The following is an 18628-nucleotide window of genomic DNA, read 5'->3' as shown; positions in this document are numbered from 1 at the left end:
CCCTCTTCTCAATCTTCCTCGCCGCCATGCTCCACCTCACAATCAACAAGCTCTTTGCTGGAGTGGAACTAAACTACAGAACCAGTGGGAAGCTGTTTAACTTACGCCGCCTCCAGGACAGGTCCAAGATCACTCCAACCTCTGTCGTTGAGCTGCAGTATGTGGACGATGCCTGCGTCTGTGCACTTTCAGAAGCTGAACTCCAGGATATAGTCAATGTATTCACTAAGGCATATGAAAGCATGGGCCTTGCGCTTAACATCCGTAAGACAAAGGTCCTTCACCAGCCTGTCATCGCCTCACAGCACTGCCCTCCAATCATCAAGATCCACGGCGTGGCCCTGGACAATGTGGACCATTTCCCATATCTCGGGAGCCTCTTATCAACAAAGGCAGACATTGATGCGGAGATTCAACATCGCCTCCAGTGCGCCAGCGCAGCCTTCAGCCACCTGCGGAAAAGGGTGTTTGAAGACCAGGCCCTCAAATCTACCACCAAGCTCATGGTCTAAGGGCTGTAGTAATACCCGCCCTCCTGTATGGATCTGAGGCATGGACGATGTACAGAAGGCACCTCAAGTCGCTGGAGATATATCACCAACGATGTCTCTGCAAGATCCTGCAAATCTCCTGGGAGGGCAGGCGCACCAACATCAGTGTCCTCGGCCAGGCTAACATCCCCAGTATTGAAGCACAGACCACACTCGATCACCTTCGCTGGGCAGGCCACATAGTACGCATGCCAGATACGAGATTCCCTAAGCAAATGCTTTATGCGGAGCTCCTTCATGATAAATAAGCCAAAGGAGGACAGTGGAAACGTTATAAGGACACCCTCAAAGTCACCCTGGTAAAGTGCGACATCACCACTGACACCTGGGAGACCCTAGCCACAGACCGCACGAGGTGGAGAAAGTGCATCTGGGAGGACGTTGAGCTCTTCGAGTCTCAACACAAAGAGCATGAAGAGGCCAAGCACAGGCAGCGGAAGGAGCATGTGGCAAACCAGCCTCACCGACCCCTTCCCTCGACGAATGTCTGTCCCACCTGCAACAGGGTTTGAGGCTCCCGTATCAGACTGTTCAGCCATCAAAGAACTCACTTAGGGAGTGGATGCAAGTCCTCCTCGATTCCGAGGGACTGCCTGTGATGTCTATGAAAGAGCCGTCACCTACAGGGCTACGGACCTAGTGCTGGAAGGTGCGATTAGGCTAAGTAGCTCTTTTTCGACTGACTGCGAGACGAAGGGCCAAATGGCCTCCTTCTGTGTGGTAATATTCACCATACTTGGTCTCTACAATGACTGTGCGGTGGTCACTGCTACCAATGTGGTGACCAGAACTGCATGCAGTACTCAAGCTGTGGCCTAACTAGTGTTATATACAGTTCTAGCATAACTTCCTTGCTCTTGCATTCTATGCCTTGACTAATAAAGGAAAGAATTGGGACAGCTGTCCCGCAGATTAGTTAAGCAACAGCCTGACATAGTCATACTCACAGAATCATACCTTCCAGCCAATGTCCCAGACTCCTCCATCACCATCCCTGGGTATGTCCTGTCCCACCGGCAGGACAGATCCACCAGGGGTGACAGCACAGTGGTATACGGGAGAGAGGGAGTGGCCTTGGGAGTACTCAACATTGAATCCGGACTCTGTGAAATCTCATGGCTTCAAGCATGGGCAAGGAGACCTTCTGCTGATTACCTCCTACCGCTCTCCCTCAGCTGATGCATTAGTACTCCTCCATGTTGAACACCACTTGGAAAAAGCACTGAGTAGCAAGGGCACTGAATGTACTCTGGGTGGGGGACTTCAATGTCCACCAGCAAGAGTGGCTCGGTAGCACCACTACTGAACAAGCCCTGAAGAACATAGCTGCCAGACTGGGCCTGTAGCAGGTGGCGAGAGAACCGACACAAGTATAAAACCTACTTGACCTCGTCCTCACCAATCTACCTGTCACAGATGCATCTGTTCATGACAGCATTGGTAGCAGTGACCACCGCACAGTCATTGTGGAGACCAAGCCCCGTCTTCACACTGAGGACACCTTCCATCGTGTTGTGTGGCACTACCACCGTGCTAAATGTGATAGATTCAGAAAAGATCAAGCAGCTCAAAACTAGGCACCTATGATGTGCTGTGGGCCATCAGCAGCAAAAGAATTGTATCCTACCACAATTGTAACCTCATGGCCCAGCATATCCTTCACTCTACCATTACTATCAAGCCAGGGGAGCAACCCTGGTTCAAAGAAGAGTGTAGAAGAGCATGCCAGGCGTACCAAAAATGAGGTGCCAACCTGGGGAATCTGCAACACAGGACTACATGCATGTTAAAAAGCTTAGCGATCCCACAACCAACGGATCAGACTAAGGCTCTGTAGTCCTGCCACATCCAGTTGTGAATGGTGGTGGACCATTAAACAACTAACGGGAGAAGGAAGCTCCATGAATATCCCCATCCTCAATAATGGCAGAGCCCAGCAGGTGGGTGCAAAAAGACACGGTTGAGGCGTTTACAACCATCTTTAGCCAGAAGTGCCGAGTGAATGATCCACACTGGCCTCCTGAGGTCCCTACCATCACAGAAGCCAGTCTTCGGCCAATTCGATTCACTCCACGTGATATAAAGAAACGGCTGAGCACACTGGACACAGCAAAGGCTACGGGCCTCGACAACATCCTGGCTGTTGTGCTGAAGACTTGTGCTCCAGAACCAGTCACACCTCTAGCCAAGCTGTTCCAGTACAGCTCCAACACTGGCATCTATCCGACAACATGCAAAAATTTGGCAGATGGAGTATAATGTTGGAAAATGTGAGGTCATGCACTTTGGCAGAAAAAAATCAAAGAGCAAGTAATTATTTAATTGGAGAAAGATTGCAAAGTGCTGCACTACAGCGGGACCTGGGGGTACTTGTGCATGAAACACAAAAGGTTAGTATGCAGTTACAGCAAGTGATCAGGAAGGCCAATGGAATCTTGGCCTTTATTGCAAAGGGGATGGAGTATAAAAGCAGGGAAGTCTTGCTACAGTTGTACAGGGTATTGGTGAGGGCACACCTGGAATACTGTGTGCAGTTTTGGTTTCCATATTTACGAAAGGATATACTTGCTTTGGAGGCAGTTCAGAGAAGGTTCACAAGGTTGATTCCAGAGATGAGGGGGTTGACTTATGGAGGAAAGGTTGAGTAGGTTGGGCCTCTACTCATTGGAATTCAGAAGAATGAGAGGTGATCTTATCGAAACGTACAAGATTATGAGGGGGTTTGACAAGGTGGATGAAGAGAGGATGTTTCCACTGATAGGGGAGACTAAAACTAGAGGGCATAATCTTAGAATAAGGGGATGCCCATTTAAAACTGAGATGAGGAGAAATTTCTTCTCTGAGGGTTGTGAATCTGTGGAACTCGCTGTCTCAGAGAGTTGGGACATTGAATAAATTTAAGACAGAAATAGACAGTTTCTTAAACGATAAGGGAATAAGGGTTATGGAGAGAAGGCAGGGAAGTGGACCCGAGTCCATGATCGGATCAGCATGATCATATTAAATGGCAGAACAGGCTCGAGGGGCTGTATGGTCTTCTCCTGCTCCTATTTCTTATGTTCTTATGTTCTTAAATCCAATCCAGCCAATCTACTCTGAATCATCAGCAAAGTGATGGAAGGTGTCGACAACAGTGTTATCATGTGGCATTTACGCACCAATAACATGCTCACCGATGCCCAGTTTGGGTTCCGCCAGGACCGCTCGGCTCCAAACGTCATTACTGCCTTGGTCCAAACATGGACAAAAGAGCTGAATTCCAGAGGAGGAGGTGAGGTGAGAGTGACTGAACTTGACATCAAGGCAATATTTGACCGAGTGTGGCATCAAGGAGCCCTAGTAAAACTGAAGTCAATGGGAATCAGGGGGAAACCTCTCCATTGGCTGGAGTCATACCTAGCACAAAGGAAGATGGTTGTGGTGGTTGGAGGTCAATCATCACAGCTCCAGGATATTGCTGCAGGAGTTCCTCAGGGCAGTGTCCTCGGCACAACCATCTTCAGCTGCTTCGCCAATGAGCTTCCATCCATCGCAAGGTCAGAAGTGGGTATGTTCGCTGATGACTGCACAGTGTTCAGTGCCATTCACAACTCCTCAGATAACGAATCAGTCCATGCCCGCATGCAGCAAGACTTGGACGACATTCAGGCTTGGGCTGATAAGTGGCAAGTAACATTTGCGCCACACAAGTGCCAGGCAACGACTATCTCCAACAACAAGAGTCTAACCACCGCCCCTTGACATTCAACAGCATTACCATCGCCAAATCTCCCACCATCAACATCGGCGGGGGGGGGGGTTACCATTGACCAGAAACTTAACTGGACCAGCCACATAAATACTGTGGCAACAAAAGCAGGTCAGAAGCTGGGTATTCTGTGGCGAGTGTTTCATCTCCTGACTCCCCAAAGCCTTTCCACCATCTATAAGCACAAGTCACAAGTGTGATGGAATGCTCTCCACTTGCCTGGATGAGTGCAGCTCCAACAACACTATAGAAGCTCGACACCATCCAGGGCAAAGCACCTGCTTGATTATCACCCCATCCACCACCTTAAACAGTCACTCCCTCCACCATCAGTGCACTGTGGCTGCAGTGTGTACCATCTACAAGATGCACTGCAGCAAGTCACCAAGGCTTCTTCAACAGCACCTCCCAAACTCGCGACTTCTACCACCTAGAAGGACAAGGGCAGCAGGCACATGGGAACACTACCACCTGCACGTCCCCCTTCGTCACACACCATCCTAACTTGGAAATGCATTGCAGTTCCTTCATCATCGTTCAAAATCCTGGCACTCCCTCCCTAATAGCACTGTGGGAGTACCTTCACCACACGGACTGCAGCAGTTCAAGGTGGAGGCTCACCAACATCTTTTCAAGGGCAATTAGGGATGGGCAATAAATGCCGGCCTTACCAGCTACACCCACATCCCATGAACGAATAAAAAAAAAAAATCCGTTTGCTTTTTTTAATGACCTTATCAACCTTTCCTGCTATCTTTAAGGATCTGTGGACATACACTCCAAGGTCAAAGAAACATAGAAAATAGGTGTAGGAGTAGGCCATTCGGCCCTTCGAGCCTGCACCACCATTCAATAAGATCATGGCTGATCATTCACCTCAGTACCCCTTTCCTGCTTTCTCTCCATACCCCTTGATCCCTTTAGCTGTAAGGGCCATATCGAACTCTTTCTTGAATATATCCAATGAACTGGCATGAACAACTCTCTGCGACAGGGAATTCCACAGGTTAACAACTCTCTGCGTGAAGAAGTTTCTCCTCACCTCAGTCCTAAATGGCCTACCCCTTATCCTAAGACTGTGTCCCGTGGTTCTGGACTACCACAACATCGGGAACATTCTTCCCGCATCTAACCTGTCCCATCCTGTCAGAATCTTATACGTTTCTATGAGATCCCCTCTCATCCTTCTAAACTCCAGTGTATAAAGGCCCAGTTGATCCAGTCTCTCCTCATATGTCAGTCCAGCCATCCATGGAATCAGTCTGGTGAACCTTCGCTGCACTCCCTTCCTCAGATTAGGAGACCAAAACTGAACACAATATTCCAGGTGAGGCCTCACCAAGCCCCTGTACAATTGCAGTAAGACCTCTCTGCTCCTATACTCCAATCCACTAGCTATGAAGGCCAACATAACATTTGCCTTCTTCACCGCTGCATCTGCATACCAACTTTCAATGACGGATGAACCATGACACCCAGGTCTCGTTGCACCTCCCCTTTTCCTAATCTGCCGCCGTTCAGATTATATTCTGCCTTCGTGTTTTTGCCACCAAAGTGGATAACCTCACATTTATCTACATTATACTGCATCTGCCATGCATTTGCCCACTCACCTAACCTGTCCAAATCACCCTGCAGCCTCTTAGCATCCTCCTCGCAGCTCACACCGCCACCCAGTTTAGTGTCATCTGCAAACTTGGAGATATTACACTCAATTCCTTCATCCAAATCATTAATTAATATTGTAAAGAGCTGGGGTCCCTGCACCGATCCCTGCGGCACTCCACTAGTCACTGCCTCCCATTCCGAAAAGGACCTGTTTATCCCGACTCTCTGCTTTCTGTCTGCCAACGAATTCTCTATCCACACCAGTACATTACCCCCAATACCATGTGCTTTGATTTTTCACATCAATCTCTTATGTGGACCTTGTCAAAGGCCTTTTGAAAGTCCAAATACACCACATCCACTGGTTCTCCCTTGTCCACTCTACTAGTTAGTTACATCCTCAAAAAATTCCAGAAGATTTGTCAAGCATGATTTCCCTTTCATAAATCCATGCTGACTTGGACCGATCCTGTCACTGCTCTGCAAATGCGCTGCTATTTCATCCTTAATAATTGATTCCAATATTTTCCCCACTATTAATGTCAGGCTAAGCGGTCTATAATTACCTGTTTTCTCTCTCCCTCCTTTTCTAAAAAGTGGTGTTACATTAGCTACCCTCCAGTCCATAGGAACTGCTCCAGAATCGATAGACTGTTGGCAAATGATCACCAATGCATCCACTATTTCTAGGGCCACTTCCCTAAGTACTCTGGGATGCAGACAATCAGGTCTCAGGGATTTATCAGCCTTCAATCCCATCAATTTCCCCAACACAATTTCCCGTCTAATAAGGGTATCCTTCAGTTCCTCCTTCTCACTAGACCCTCGGTCCCTTAGTACCTCCGGAACGTTATTTGTGTCTTCCTTTGTGAAGTCAGAACCAAAGTATTTGTTCAATTGGTCTGCCATTTCTTTGTTCCCCATTATAATTTCACCTGAGTCCGACTGCAAGGGACCTACGTTTGTCTTCACTAATCTTTTTCTCTTTACATAACTATAGAAGCTTTTGCAGAGCAAAGCCTCTGTTTCTCCACACCTCTCAGTATCCTCCCATATATTGTGTAATCCCTTGCCTCGTTGTCCCTCCCCAAATGCATTACCTCACTTTTCTGGATTGAGTTCCATTTTCCACTTTCCTGTCCAGCTAACCAGTTCATCGATATCCTCCTGCAGTCTAAAGCTTTCCTCCTCATTGTCAACCACACGGCTAATTTTTGTATCATTTGCAAACGTCTTTATCGTGCCCCCTACATTTAAGCCTAAATCATTAATATAGACAACAAAAAACAAAGGACCAAGTACTGAGCCCTGTGGAACCTCACTGGAAACAGCTTTCCAGTCGCAAAAACGCCTGTTCACCATTACTCTTTGCTTCCTACCTCAGAGCCAATTTGCCACTCTCCCTTGGATCCCATGGGCTTTTACTTTTTTGATCACCCTGCCATATGGGACCTTGTTAAAAACCTTGCTAAAATCCATGTAGACTACAACAACTGCAGTCACCTCATCGACCCTCCTTGTTACCTTCTCAAAAAAGTCAATCAAGTTAGTCAGACACGATCTTCCCTTAACATATCTGAGAATGTGTAAAGAAGGGTTGCGAATGTGGTAGATGCATAGAGAATGTGGCAAAAGGATGGAGATAGGGAATCATGGGAAAATAGCTAAAGAAATGTCAAGATGCAGACAACTGCAGAATCGACAGAAAAAAAAGGGGTTACCAAGAGTTGAGGTTGAGATTAAACACGGGTCATGAGAAAGACGCAAGGCGGCACAAAGAAAGAAAGCAATCCTAGATAGGAGGGGAAAAGTAATGGCTTTTACTGATAAGGAGGAAGGGAAACTAATTGGGTTCTTTACTGATAAGGGAAGACAGTGTAGCGAAGCTATAACTAACCTGACCCTGACACCAGCCCTAATTGGGAGACTTTCTTGCCTGCCATTGGACGTACTCGGGGGGGGGGGGGGGGGGGGGGGGGGGAGGCAGAAAGGGATTGGATAGACCAAATGCTAATCAAATGTATTCTGTTTTGAAAATGTATAACTGTTGTTGTTTCGCGCTGAAAAAGGGCTTGTCCAGAGGAAGGTAAACTGGCTCTGATTGAGAGTGTTCCTTTGTCTTGACAAGTCCCGGCCGGAGAATCTTCAATAAAGGTCTTTTACAGAAAAGGCAAGAAGGTGTTCGCATCAGTGTATTCGCTGAAACAGATTGAGGGAAAAAGAATCCGTATTAACATATCCATGCTGACTGTCCTTGATTATAATCTGTGTCTTTCTAAATGAAGGTTTATACTGTCCCTCAGAATTGATTCCAATAATTTGCCCACCACCGAGGTTAAACTAACTGGCCTGTAATTACTCGGTTTACCCCTTCCTCCCTTTTTAAACAATGGTACAACGTTAGCAGTTCTCCAATCCTCTGGCCCAACTCCTGTCGCCAGGAGGATTGGAAAATGATGGTCAGAGCCTCTGCAAATTCCTCCCTTGCTTCTTTTAATAGCCTAGTATATATTTCATCCGGTGCTGGCAATTTATCTACTTTCAAAGATGCTGAATCCCTTAAAACTTCCTCCCCTACCATGTTTATCCCATCCAATATTTCACTCTCTTCCTCCTTAACTTCAACGTTGGCATCATCCCCCTCTTTTGGAGACAGCTGCAAAGTATTGGTTCAGTACCTTATCCACATCCTCTGCCTCCACACATAAATCACCATTTTGGTCCCTAATAGGCCATACTCTTTCCTTAATTATCCTCTTGCTCTTTATGTAATTATAAAACATGTTTGGGTTTTCTTTGATTCTACTTGCCAGTATTTTTTCATGCCTCTTTTTGCTTTCTTAATTTCCTTCTTAGCTTCACCCCTACACTTTCTATACTCTTCCAGACTTTCTGCAGTATTGAGCTCTCGATATCTGATATAAGCTTCCCTTTTTTGCCTTATCTTACCCTGTATGCACCTTGTCATCCAGGGGGCTCTTAATTTGGCAGTTCTACCCTTTTTCTTTGTGGGAACATCTATATCCTGAACTCCATGTTTCTCCCTCATGAATGCCTCCTATTGCTCTGACGTTTACCTTCAAGTAACTGTCTCCAGTCCACTTTTGCTAAATCACTTCTCAACCTAGCAAAATTAGCCTTCCCCCAATTTAGAACCTTTACTCCTATTTTATCTTTGTCCTCATCCATAGTTATGCTAAAACTAACTGAATTATGATCACTACCACAAAAATGCTCTCCCACTGATACTCCTTCCATCTGCCCATCTTGTAGTGGATCTTGTCCACTAAAAAACCTCTCGAATGAAACTGTTTTATTTCAAAACTTGAATATTAAACAAAAACATTATTCTTTAATCTAAAAAGTGCTGGGTAGAAGTGAATAGGTGTTTGACATTAAACACACTGGAAAAATAGGTCACTTACCAAACATTCCATTTCAAACATGATTCTTTTTAAAGATTAAAAAAAATCCCTTATTGCAAAGATCAAAGTGTGCAAATAGATTGGTTAAAAATTAACACTGTTCTCTACTCAGTGCTACTGGTTCTTGTTAATCCCAGAGCAAATAAATAGAGCCCAAGTGCAGCAACGTTTACCACATAAAGTTCTGACGGGTTTAGACAGGTTAGATGCAGGAAGAATGTTCCCAATATTGGGGAAGTCCAGGACCAGGGGTCACAGTCTAAGGATAAGGGGTAAGCCATTTAGGACCGAGATGAGGAGAAACTTCTTCACCCAGAGAGTGGTGAACCTGTGGAATTTTCTACCACAGAAAGTTGTTGAGGCCAATTCACTAAATATATTCAAAAAGGAGTTAGATGAAGTCCTTACTACTAGGGGGATCAAGGGGTATGGCAAGAAAGCAGGAATGGGGTACTGAAGTTGCATGTTCAGCCATGAGCTCATTGAATGGCAGTGCAGGCTAGAAGGGCCGAATGGCCTACTCCTGCACCTATTTTCTATGTTTCTATATAAAACTTGCACAATTATGGAGTTGCGTCATTATCAAAAAAGATAAGCTCTTCTAAAAAGGAGAGCCTGATTTGACATTGGAAATTCTAGAACTAGGGGTCATAGTCTCAGGATAAGGGGTCAGCTTAGCACAGAGAGGGGGAGAAATTTCTTCATTTAGTAGGTTGTGAATCTTTGGAATTTTCTACCACAGAGAGCTGTGGGATGCTCAGTCGTTGAGTATATTCAAGAATGAGATTGATAGATTTTTGGACATAGGGGAATCAAGGAATATGGGAATAGCGAGGGAAAGTGGAGTTGAGGTAGAAGATCAGCCATGATCTTGCTGAATGGTGGAGCAGGCTTGAAGGGCCAAATGGCCTACTCCTGCTCCTATTTATTATGTTAATTGAACAAACAAGTTTTCTTATTCAGTAGTAAAATAAAAATAAGTTCCAGGTGAAGGGGGAGGGGGTGGGGGGGGGGGGAGAAACATAACAAAGGTGATACTATTTTAGAACAAATTGGTAAATTATGGGTTTCACACCCCCACTTCACAATCCCTACCTGAAGACTGTAGCAGCAGCTTGGTTTAAGAGTGTTTCAGTTCTTACACACAGGATCTGCAAGCAAGGTGCGAAATTATATGGTGAGAAATGCAGTGAAATCAAAAGTTTAACTGCCTTATAAATCTGAAACCAACTGCACTTATTACAATTAACCAGCCACAGTTTGGTGGCATCATAAGAACATAAGAAATAGGAGCAGGAGTAAGCCATTTTGCCCCTCAAGCCTGCTTCGTCATTCAATAAGATCATAGAATCATAGAAGTTTACAGCACAGGAGGAGGTCATTTCAGCCCATCGTGCTGGCCAACAAGAAGCTATCCAGCCTAATTCCACTTCCCGCTCTAGGTCCATAACCCTGCAGGTTACAGCACTTCAGGTGCACATCCAAGTCCTTTAAAATGTGGTAAGGGTTTCTGCCTCTACCACCCTTTCAGGCAGTGAGTTCCAGACCCCCACAACCCTCTGTGTGAAAAAAGTTCCCCTCAAATCCCCTCTAAACCTTCTGCCGTTTACATTAAATTTACGTCCTCTGGTTGTTGACCCCTCTGCTAAGGAAAATAGGCCTTTTCTATCCACTATATCTCGGCCCCTCATAATTTTATACAGCTCAATGAGGTCTCCTCTCAGCTTCCTCTGTTCAAATGAAAACAAATCCAGCCTATTCAATCTGTCCTCATAGCTTAGATTCTCCATTCCCGACAACATCCTTGCTAATCTCCTCTGTACCCTCTCCAGTGCAATCACGTCCTTCCTGTAATGCGGTGACCAGAACTGCACGCAGTACTCCAGCTGTGGCCTAACCAGCGTTTTAAACAGTTCAAGCATAACCCCTCTGCTCTTGTATTCTATGCCTCAGCTAATAAAGGCAAGCATTCTGTATGCCCTACCACCTTATCTACCTGGCCTGCTACTTTCAAGGATCTGTGGACATGCACTCCAAGGTCCCTTTGTTCCTCTACACTTCTCAGTATCCTACCACTTAATGTGTATTCCCTTTCCTTGTTAGCCCTCCCCAAATGTATTACCTTACACTTCTTTGGATTAAATTCAATTTACCACTGTTCTTCCCACCTGACCAGTTGATTGATATTTTCCTGCAGTCCACAGCTTTCTTCTTATCACACAGCCTATTTTTGTATCATCTGCAAATTTCTTAATCATACCCCCAATATTCATATCTAGATCATTGATGTATACCACAAAAAGCAAAGGAACTAGTACTGAGCCCTGCGGAACCCCACTGGATACATCCTTCCAGTTGCAAAAACATCCATCAATCATTACCCTTTGCTTCCTGGCTCTGAGCCAAATTTGGATCCCATAGGCTTTTACTTTTGTGTCCAGTCTGCCATGTGGGACCTTATCAAAAGCTTTGCTAAAATCCATATACACTACATCATACACTTTGCCTTCATCAACCCTCCTTGTTACCTCCTAAAAAAATGTAATCAGTTAGTATGAAATGGAAAAAAAAAGTTAAACGAGAAGAGTGAGTTTTCTTTCCTTGCTACTTTCTCTCCGGAAGATATTAATTCCTTGCTGGCGTGGAGACCCATGGGCAACAGTGACCCCCAGTACCTCAATCAAGTGTCCATTATTTATACGTGAGTCAACAGCCTATTCAATTCTGGCTATCATCACAATCAAGTCCACTCCGGTGCTCATCCATCATTAAAATACACTGACAGCAAAGTTCTATATAGCAATTAAGAGCAGGAACCCTGGTTGAATTTTTTTATTACAAATTATTATTGAGGCCAGTTGAGCATCTCTACTGCTCCCCAGCAGAGACACAAGATCTTCCTGCTCTGTATGGCGCAGTTACTCATCGAGATAAATTCAGAACCATCAGATAAACAGAAGAACATAAGAATTAGGAACAGGAGTAGGCCATCTAGCCCCTCGAGCCTGCTCCGCCATTCAATAAGATCATGGCTGATCTGGTCGTGGACTCAGCTCCACTTACCCGCCCTCTCCCCGTAACCCTTAATTCCCTTATTGGTTAAAAATCTATCTATCTTTGACTTGAAAACATTCAATGAGCTAGCCTTAACTGCTTTCTTGGGCAGAGAATTCCACAGATTCACAACCATCTGGGAGAAGAAATTCTTTCTCAACTCGGTTTTAAATTGGCTCCTCCGTATTTTGAGGCTGTGCCCCCTAGTTCTAGTCTCCCCGACCAATGGAAACAACCTCTCTGCCTCTATCTTGTCTATCCCTTTCATGATTTTAAATGTTTCTATAAGATCACCCCTCATCCTTCTGAACTCCAAGGAGTAAAGACCCAGTCTACTCAATCTATCATCATAAGGTAACCCCCTCATTTCTGGAATCAGCCTAGTGAATCGTTTCTGTACCCCTTCCAAAGCTAGTATATCCTTCCTTAAGTAAGGTGACCAAAACTGCACGCAGTACTCTAGGTGCGGCCTTACCAATACCAATAAGTAGAGTTGATCTAATTGTGAAAGTTCGCCAATTCAAAGTAACGAGATTTTATTACACAAGAAAAAATAAACAATGAAGAATGAACGGCAACCTCGTCGAAAGAAATGTGCACCGAGAAACACAACAAACCTATTCTAAAGAAATGTGTTGAATTATGCTGTGCACCGAGAAACACAGGAACAAAACCTGTCATATGTCATGCATTAGGAGCAAGACTCACTCATTCTGGTAAAATATAATCTATTTTGTTCTATGTCAGACCTTAAAAAAATACTAATACTATTTTTGAATGGGCTGTTTGGAAATATCGAATATATAAACTGTATGTATGCCACTCAGCCCTGTTTTATGATGTACATACATCAAAGTTCTTCAGATTTTCATCGGCAGCAATGTAAACATCAGATGTTCATTTTCTTGTTCATTTCTAGACTTGACAAAAAGGTTTTCACGGAAAAATTGGGCAAAATCATAGAACACCAGTAAAGTTCACCTCATCGCCCATCCCATTAAATTGAAAAAAAACTGAGTGAGGATGAAACAGTGGCTTTGCTTATAACCTAACCTTAACTCCGGACCATTTTCAGAATGTTGTTGCCAACGCTGAGAAACGCATTAATTTTAATAAACCCAAACCCTGGCCTTGGCTCTGCCCCCATCTCACACACACTGGAGGCTCAAGCTGTGTATTCACAGGACTGAGACTAACTGGTACACACACACACACACTGCAACCACATCTGGTTTACAGGGATCCTAAAACTCCCCTTCGCGTAAAATAATAATGGTTTTGCTGTAAATCACCTTCGTTAGAACAGGATGCATGGTCGAGACAGTTTAAATAAAATTACAGCTCCAGGTCCTGCACACAAACCTCTCCCGGAAACCCGCTCTGAAATCTCGCACCGCGACATCAAACCCCAAGAACATGCGTTCCGGCTCCAGTGCAAGTCGCAAAAGGCTTTCAGATTTAAAAAAATATATACTGGTAACAAAAATTAATCATATATTTCATGGAGAAATTTGATTGAATCGTAAGAAGTAAATAAATATGTTGAACAAGAGATTTTTTTTTAAGGGGAGGAAACAAATTTATTTTAGATAGATATGTTTGTCCTTTTGTTGACATGATAGTGGGGAGAAAAGACCAACCAAACCTATCATTATACAATTAGTTCCAAAGAAACCCATGCTTTTGTGAAAAAAATAGTCATTACTGCGTGTCTCTTTTTAAAAGAAAAGTAGCTCTATTCATTTAATGAGTTGAATCTATTGTTGCTTATCTATTAAATCATTCATTATATAACTCTTTTAGGAGTCTACCTGCAAAACATAAACAACATTAAACTGTGCCACCCGACCTGGGTGACACAGCAGACATTTTCAAGGCCCCTTTTTTTTTTTTTTGTTTGGGGCGCTAAAATCAAATTTTTCCAGTGCCCCCTATAAAAGGAGAGGGGGACACTAAAAACACCGGCAATTAAAACAAGTTAAACTTTAAAACGTAAAATCAAATTAAAATTTGGTTGCCGGGCGTGATGATGCACTCCAGTCCCTCCGGTGCCCACCTCTCGCGGAAGGCCGCGAGCGTACCGGTGGACACCGCGTGCTCCATCTCCAAGGACACCCTGGACCGGATGTAAGAGCGGAAGAGAGGCAGGCAGTCAGGTTGAACGACCCCCTCGACCGCCCGCTGCCTGGACCGGCTGATGGCACCCTTGGCCGTGCCCAGGAGCAGTCCTACGAGGAGGCCTTCGGACCTACCCGCTCCCCTCCGCACAGGGTGCCCAAAGATCAGGAGAGTGGGACTGAAGTGCAGCCAGAATTTCAGGAGCAGCCCCTTCAAATAATAAAACAGGGGCTGCAACCTCGTGCATTCCATAAAAACATGGAACACGGACTCCATCATTCATTATATATCTATTATAAGGGAGTGGCCATCTGGTTATTTTGAGACATGAACATCAAGCAAGAAAAAATTCTATTTTTTGGCTGCCTCATTTAAAATAGGCAGTTTGCAGGCAATGCCTAGGTGGACTCACAGACTTATGGCACATTGCTACAAGCATTTGCAGAACATTTTCTGCAACTTATTTAAATAACACCAACACGTATTTATATAATACCTTTAACGTAGTAAAACATCCCAAGCAACGTTCCCTAGCCAGTCCCATGCATTCTGGGATCGGCTTTTGCAATGTTTATGCGCAAAAGTATGAATAGGCTGCGTGGCCCCTTCGCGCGCCCCCAAGAATTATCACGGGAAACATTGGTCTCTAGACGCTTCACAGGAGTGTTATAAAACAAAATTTAACACTGAGCCACATAAGGAGATATATGGGAAAATGACCAAAACCTTTGTTAAGAGGTAGATTTTAAAGAGAGTTTTAAAGGAGGATAGAGAGGTGGATGTATTTTATCGTCTCTTGAACACTCTTAGTTCAAATTAGCTCTATTTTGGAGATCTCAGACAGACATGTGAAGGTTAAAATGGCCTTCCTCATCAGACAAGCAGCTTTCTTAAATCCAGGACTCTAGACCTCCTAGCTAGAGGGACTATACATTATATTGTTACAGTGGAGAGGTTTAGGAGGGAACTCCAGTTAGGGCCTTGGCAGCTGAAGGCACGGCCATCAATGGTGGGGCGATTGAAATCAGGAATGTTCAAGAGGCCAGAATTAGAGGGGTGCAGATATCTTGGGGGTTGTAGGGTTGGAGGTGATTACAGAGATAGGGAGGGCTGAGGCCATAGAAGTAATGTTCCCATTAAGCTGCACGGCCAGACAGCGATCTGGAGGTTCCGTGCAGGCCATTTGCCGGCTTTATCATGGGAAAAATCGTGCATGTATGGAGATTCGAATGGGCCGCACAGCCCATTAAAGGGGCTATGCACCCAAAAAAATAGAGGGAACTTTGCATGGAGGAATTTGAAAGCAAGAATGAGAATTATAAAATCGAGTCATTGCTTAACCAGAAGCCACTAAAGGTCAGCGAGTACAGGTGTGAATGGGACTTGGTGCGAGTTAGGACACAGGAAGCCAAGATGACCTCAGTTTACGGAGGGTATAATGTGGGAGGCCAGCCAGGAGTGTATTGGAATAGCCTCATTTAGAGGTAACAAAGGCATGGATAAGGGTTTCAGCACAGATGAGCTGAGGCCGGGACGGAGTCAGGCAATGTTCTGGAGGTAGAAATAGGCGGTCTTAGTGATGGCACCGATATTCTCAGAAACTCATCTCAGGGTCAAATATGACACCAAGTGTGGTTCAGCCTCAGAACGTTGCCAAGGAGAGGGGTGGAGTTGCTGGCTAGGGAACAGAGTTTGTGAAGGAGATCAAAGACAATGGCTTTGGTCTTCCCAATATTTAGTTGGAGGAAATTTCTGCACATCCAGTACTAGATGTCAGACAAGCTGTCTGACAATTTATTTAGCATCAAGGTTGGAGGTGTGGGTGTTGTTGAGCATTGGACATTGGAACCCGTTCTGGAGGAAGTGGGACCAGTACAAACCGGACGGTCTGTACTTGGGCAGGACCGGAACTAATGTCCTAGGGGGAGTGTTTGCTAGTGCTGTTAGGGACGTTTAAACTAATATGGCAGGGGGATGGGAACCTACGCAGGGAGACAGAGAGAAATAAAATGTAGGCAGAAGCAAAAGATAGAAAAGAGAATAGTAAAAATGGAGGGCAGAGAAACCCAAGGCAAAAATCAAAAAGGTCCACATTACAGCAAAATTCTTAAGGGACAAAGAGTGTTAAAAATACAAGCCTGAAGGCTCTGTGCCTCAATGCGAGGAGTATTCGTAATAAGGTGGATGAATTAACTGCGCAGGCAGCTATTAATGATTATGATCTAATTGGGATTACGGAGACATGGCTCCAGGGTGACCAAGGCTGGGAACTCAACATCCAGGGTTATTCAACATTCAGGAGGGATAGACAGAAAGGAAAAGGAGGTGGGGTAGCGTTGCTGGTTAAAGAGGAAATTAACGCAATAGTAAGAAAGGACATTAGCTTAGATGATGTGGAATCTGTATGGGTAGAGCTGCGGAATACCAAAGGGCAGAAAACGCTAGTGGGAGTTGTATACAGACCATTAAACAGTAGTAGTGAGGTTGGGGACAGCATCAAACAAGAAATTAGGGATGCGTGCAATAAAGGTACAGCAGTTATCATGGGCGACTTTAAGCTACATATAGATTGTGCTAACCAAGCTAGTAGAAATGCGGTGGAGCAGAATTTCCTGGAGTGTATTAGGGATGGCTTTCTAGATCAATATGTCAAGGAACCAACTAGAGGGCTGGCCATCCTAGACTGGGTCTTGTGTAATGAGAGAGGACTAATTAGCAATCTTGTTGTGTGAGGCTCCCTGGGGAAGAATGACCATAATATGGTAGAATTATTTATTAAGATAGAGAGTGACACAGTTAATTCAGAGACTAGGGTCCTGAACTTAAGGAAAGGTAACTTCGATGGTATGAGACATGAATTGGCTAGAATAGACTGGCAAATGATACTTAAAGGATTGACAGTGGATAGGCAATGGCAGACATTTATAGATCACATGGATGAACTTCAACAATTGTACATCCCTGTCTGGAGTAAAAATAAAATGGGGAAGGGAGCTCAACCGTGGCTAACAAGGGAAATTAGGGATAGTGTTAAATCCAAGGAAGAGGCATATAAATTGGCTAGAAAAAGTCGGCGAATCTGACTCTGGGAGAAATTTAGAATTCAGCAGAGGAGGACAAAGGGTTTAATTAGGAAGAGGAACATAGAGTATGACAGGAAACTTGCAGGGAACATAAAAACTGACTGTAAAAGCTTCTATTGATATGTGAAGAGAAAAAGATTAGTGAAGACCAATGTAGGTTTTTTGCAGTCAGAATCAAGTGAAGTTATAATGGGGAACAAAGAAATGGCAGACCAATTCAACAAATACTTTGGATCTGTCTTCACTAGGGAAGACACAAATAACCTTCCGGAAATACTAGGGGTTCGAGGGTCTAGCGAAAAGGAGGAACTGAAGGAAATCCTTATTAGTCAGGAAATTGTGTTAGGGAAATTGATGGGATTGAAGGCCGATAAATCCCCAAGGCCTGATAGGCTGCATCCCAGAGTACTTAAGGAAGTAGCCCTAGAAATAGTCGCTGCATTGGTGATCATTTTCCAATATTCTATTGACTCTGGATCAGTTCCTATGGACTGGAGGGTAGCTAATGGAACACCACTTTTTAAAAAAGGAGGGAAAGAGAAAACAGGGAATTATAGACCAGTTAGCCTGACATCGGTGGTGGGGAAAATGTTGGAATCAATTATTAAAGATGAAATAGCAGCGCATTTGGAAAGCAGTGACAGGATCGGTCCAAGTCAGCATGGATTTATGAAAGTGAAATCATGCTTGACAAATCTTCTGGAATTTTTGAAGATGTAACTAGTAGAGTGGACAAGGGAGAATCAGTGGATGAGGTGTATTTGGACTTTCAAAAGGCTTTTGACAAGGTCCCACACAAGAGATTAGTGTGCAAAATTAAAGCACATGATATTGGGGGTAGTGTATTGACGTGGATAGAAAACTGGTTGGCAGATAGGAAGCGGAGAGTCGGAATAAAGGGTCCTTTTCAGAATGGCAGGCAGTGACTAGTGGGGTGCTGCAGGGTTCAGTGCTGGGACCCCAGCTATTTACAATATACATCAATGATTTGGATGAAGGAATTGAATGTAATATCTCCAAGTTTGCAGATGACACTAAGCT

At 44.5% G+C, this 18628-nt stretch overlaps 1 protein-coding gene across 1 annotated transcript in view; it reads right to left on the bottom strand.

Annotated features, from left to right (window-relative positions):
- Window positions 1–13790, bottom strand: part of mrpl48 (mitochondrial ribosomal protein L48) — a 67651-nt gene extending 53861 nt beyond the window's left edge. The window contains exons 1-2 of the mRNA XM_070891591.1: window positions 13679–13790; window positions 10428–10483 (exon numbers count right to left, since the gene is read on the bottom strand). Of these exons, the coding sequence (XP_070747692.1) occupies window positions 10428–10483; window positions 13679–13699 (77 nt within the window). The 5' untranslated portion in view covers window positions 13700–13790. The remainder of the gene's footprint in view (window positions 1–10427; window positions 10484–13678) is intronic.
- Between the last annotated feature and the right edge of the window lie 4838 nt (window positions 13791–18628).

Source organism: Pristiophorus japonicus, chromosome 10, assembly GCF_044704955.1.
Source record: "Pristiophorus japonicus isolate sPriJap1 chromosome 10, sPriJap1.hap1, whole genome shotgun sequence".
Taxonomy (NCBI): Eukaryota; Metazoa; Chordata; class Chondrichthyes; family Pristiophoridae; genus Pristiophorus; species Pristiophorus japonicus.
The sequence above is the reverse complement of the archived record's forward strand: the minus strand, read 5'-3'. Positions and strand labels throughout refer to the sequence as shown.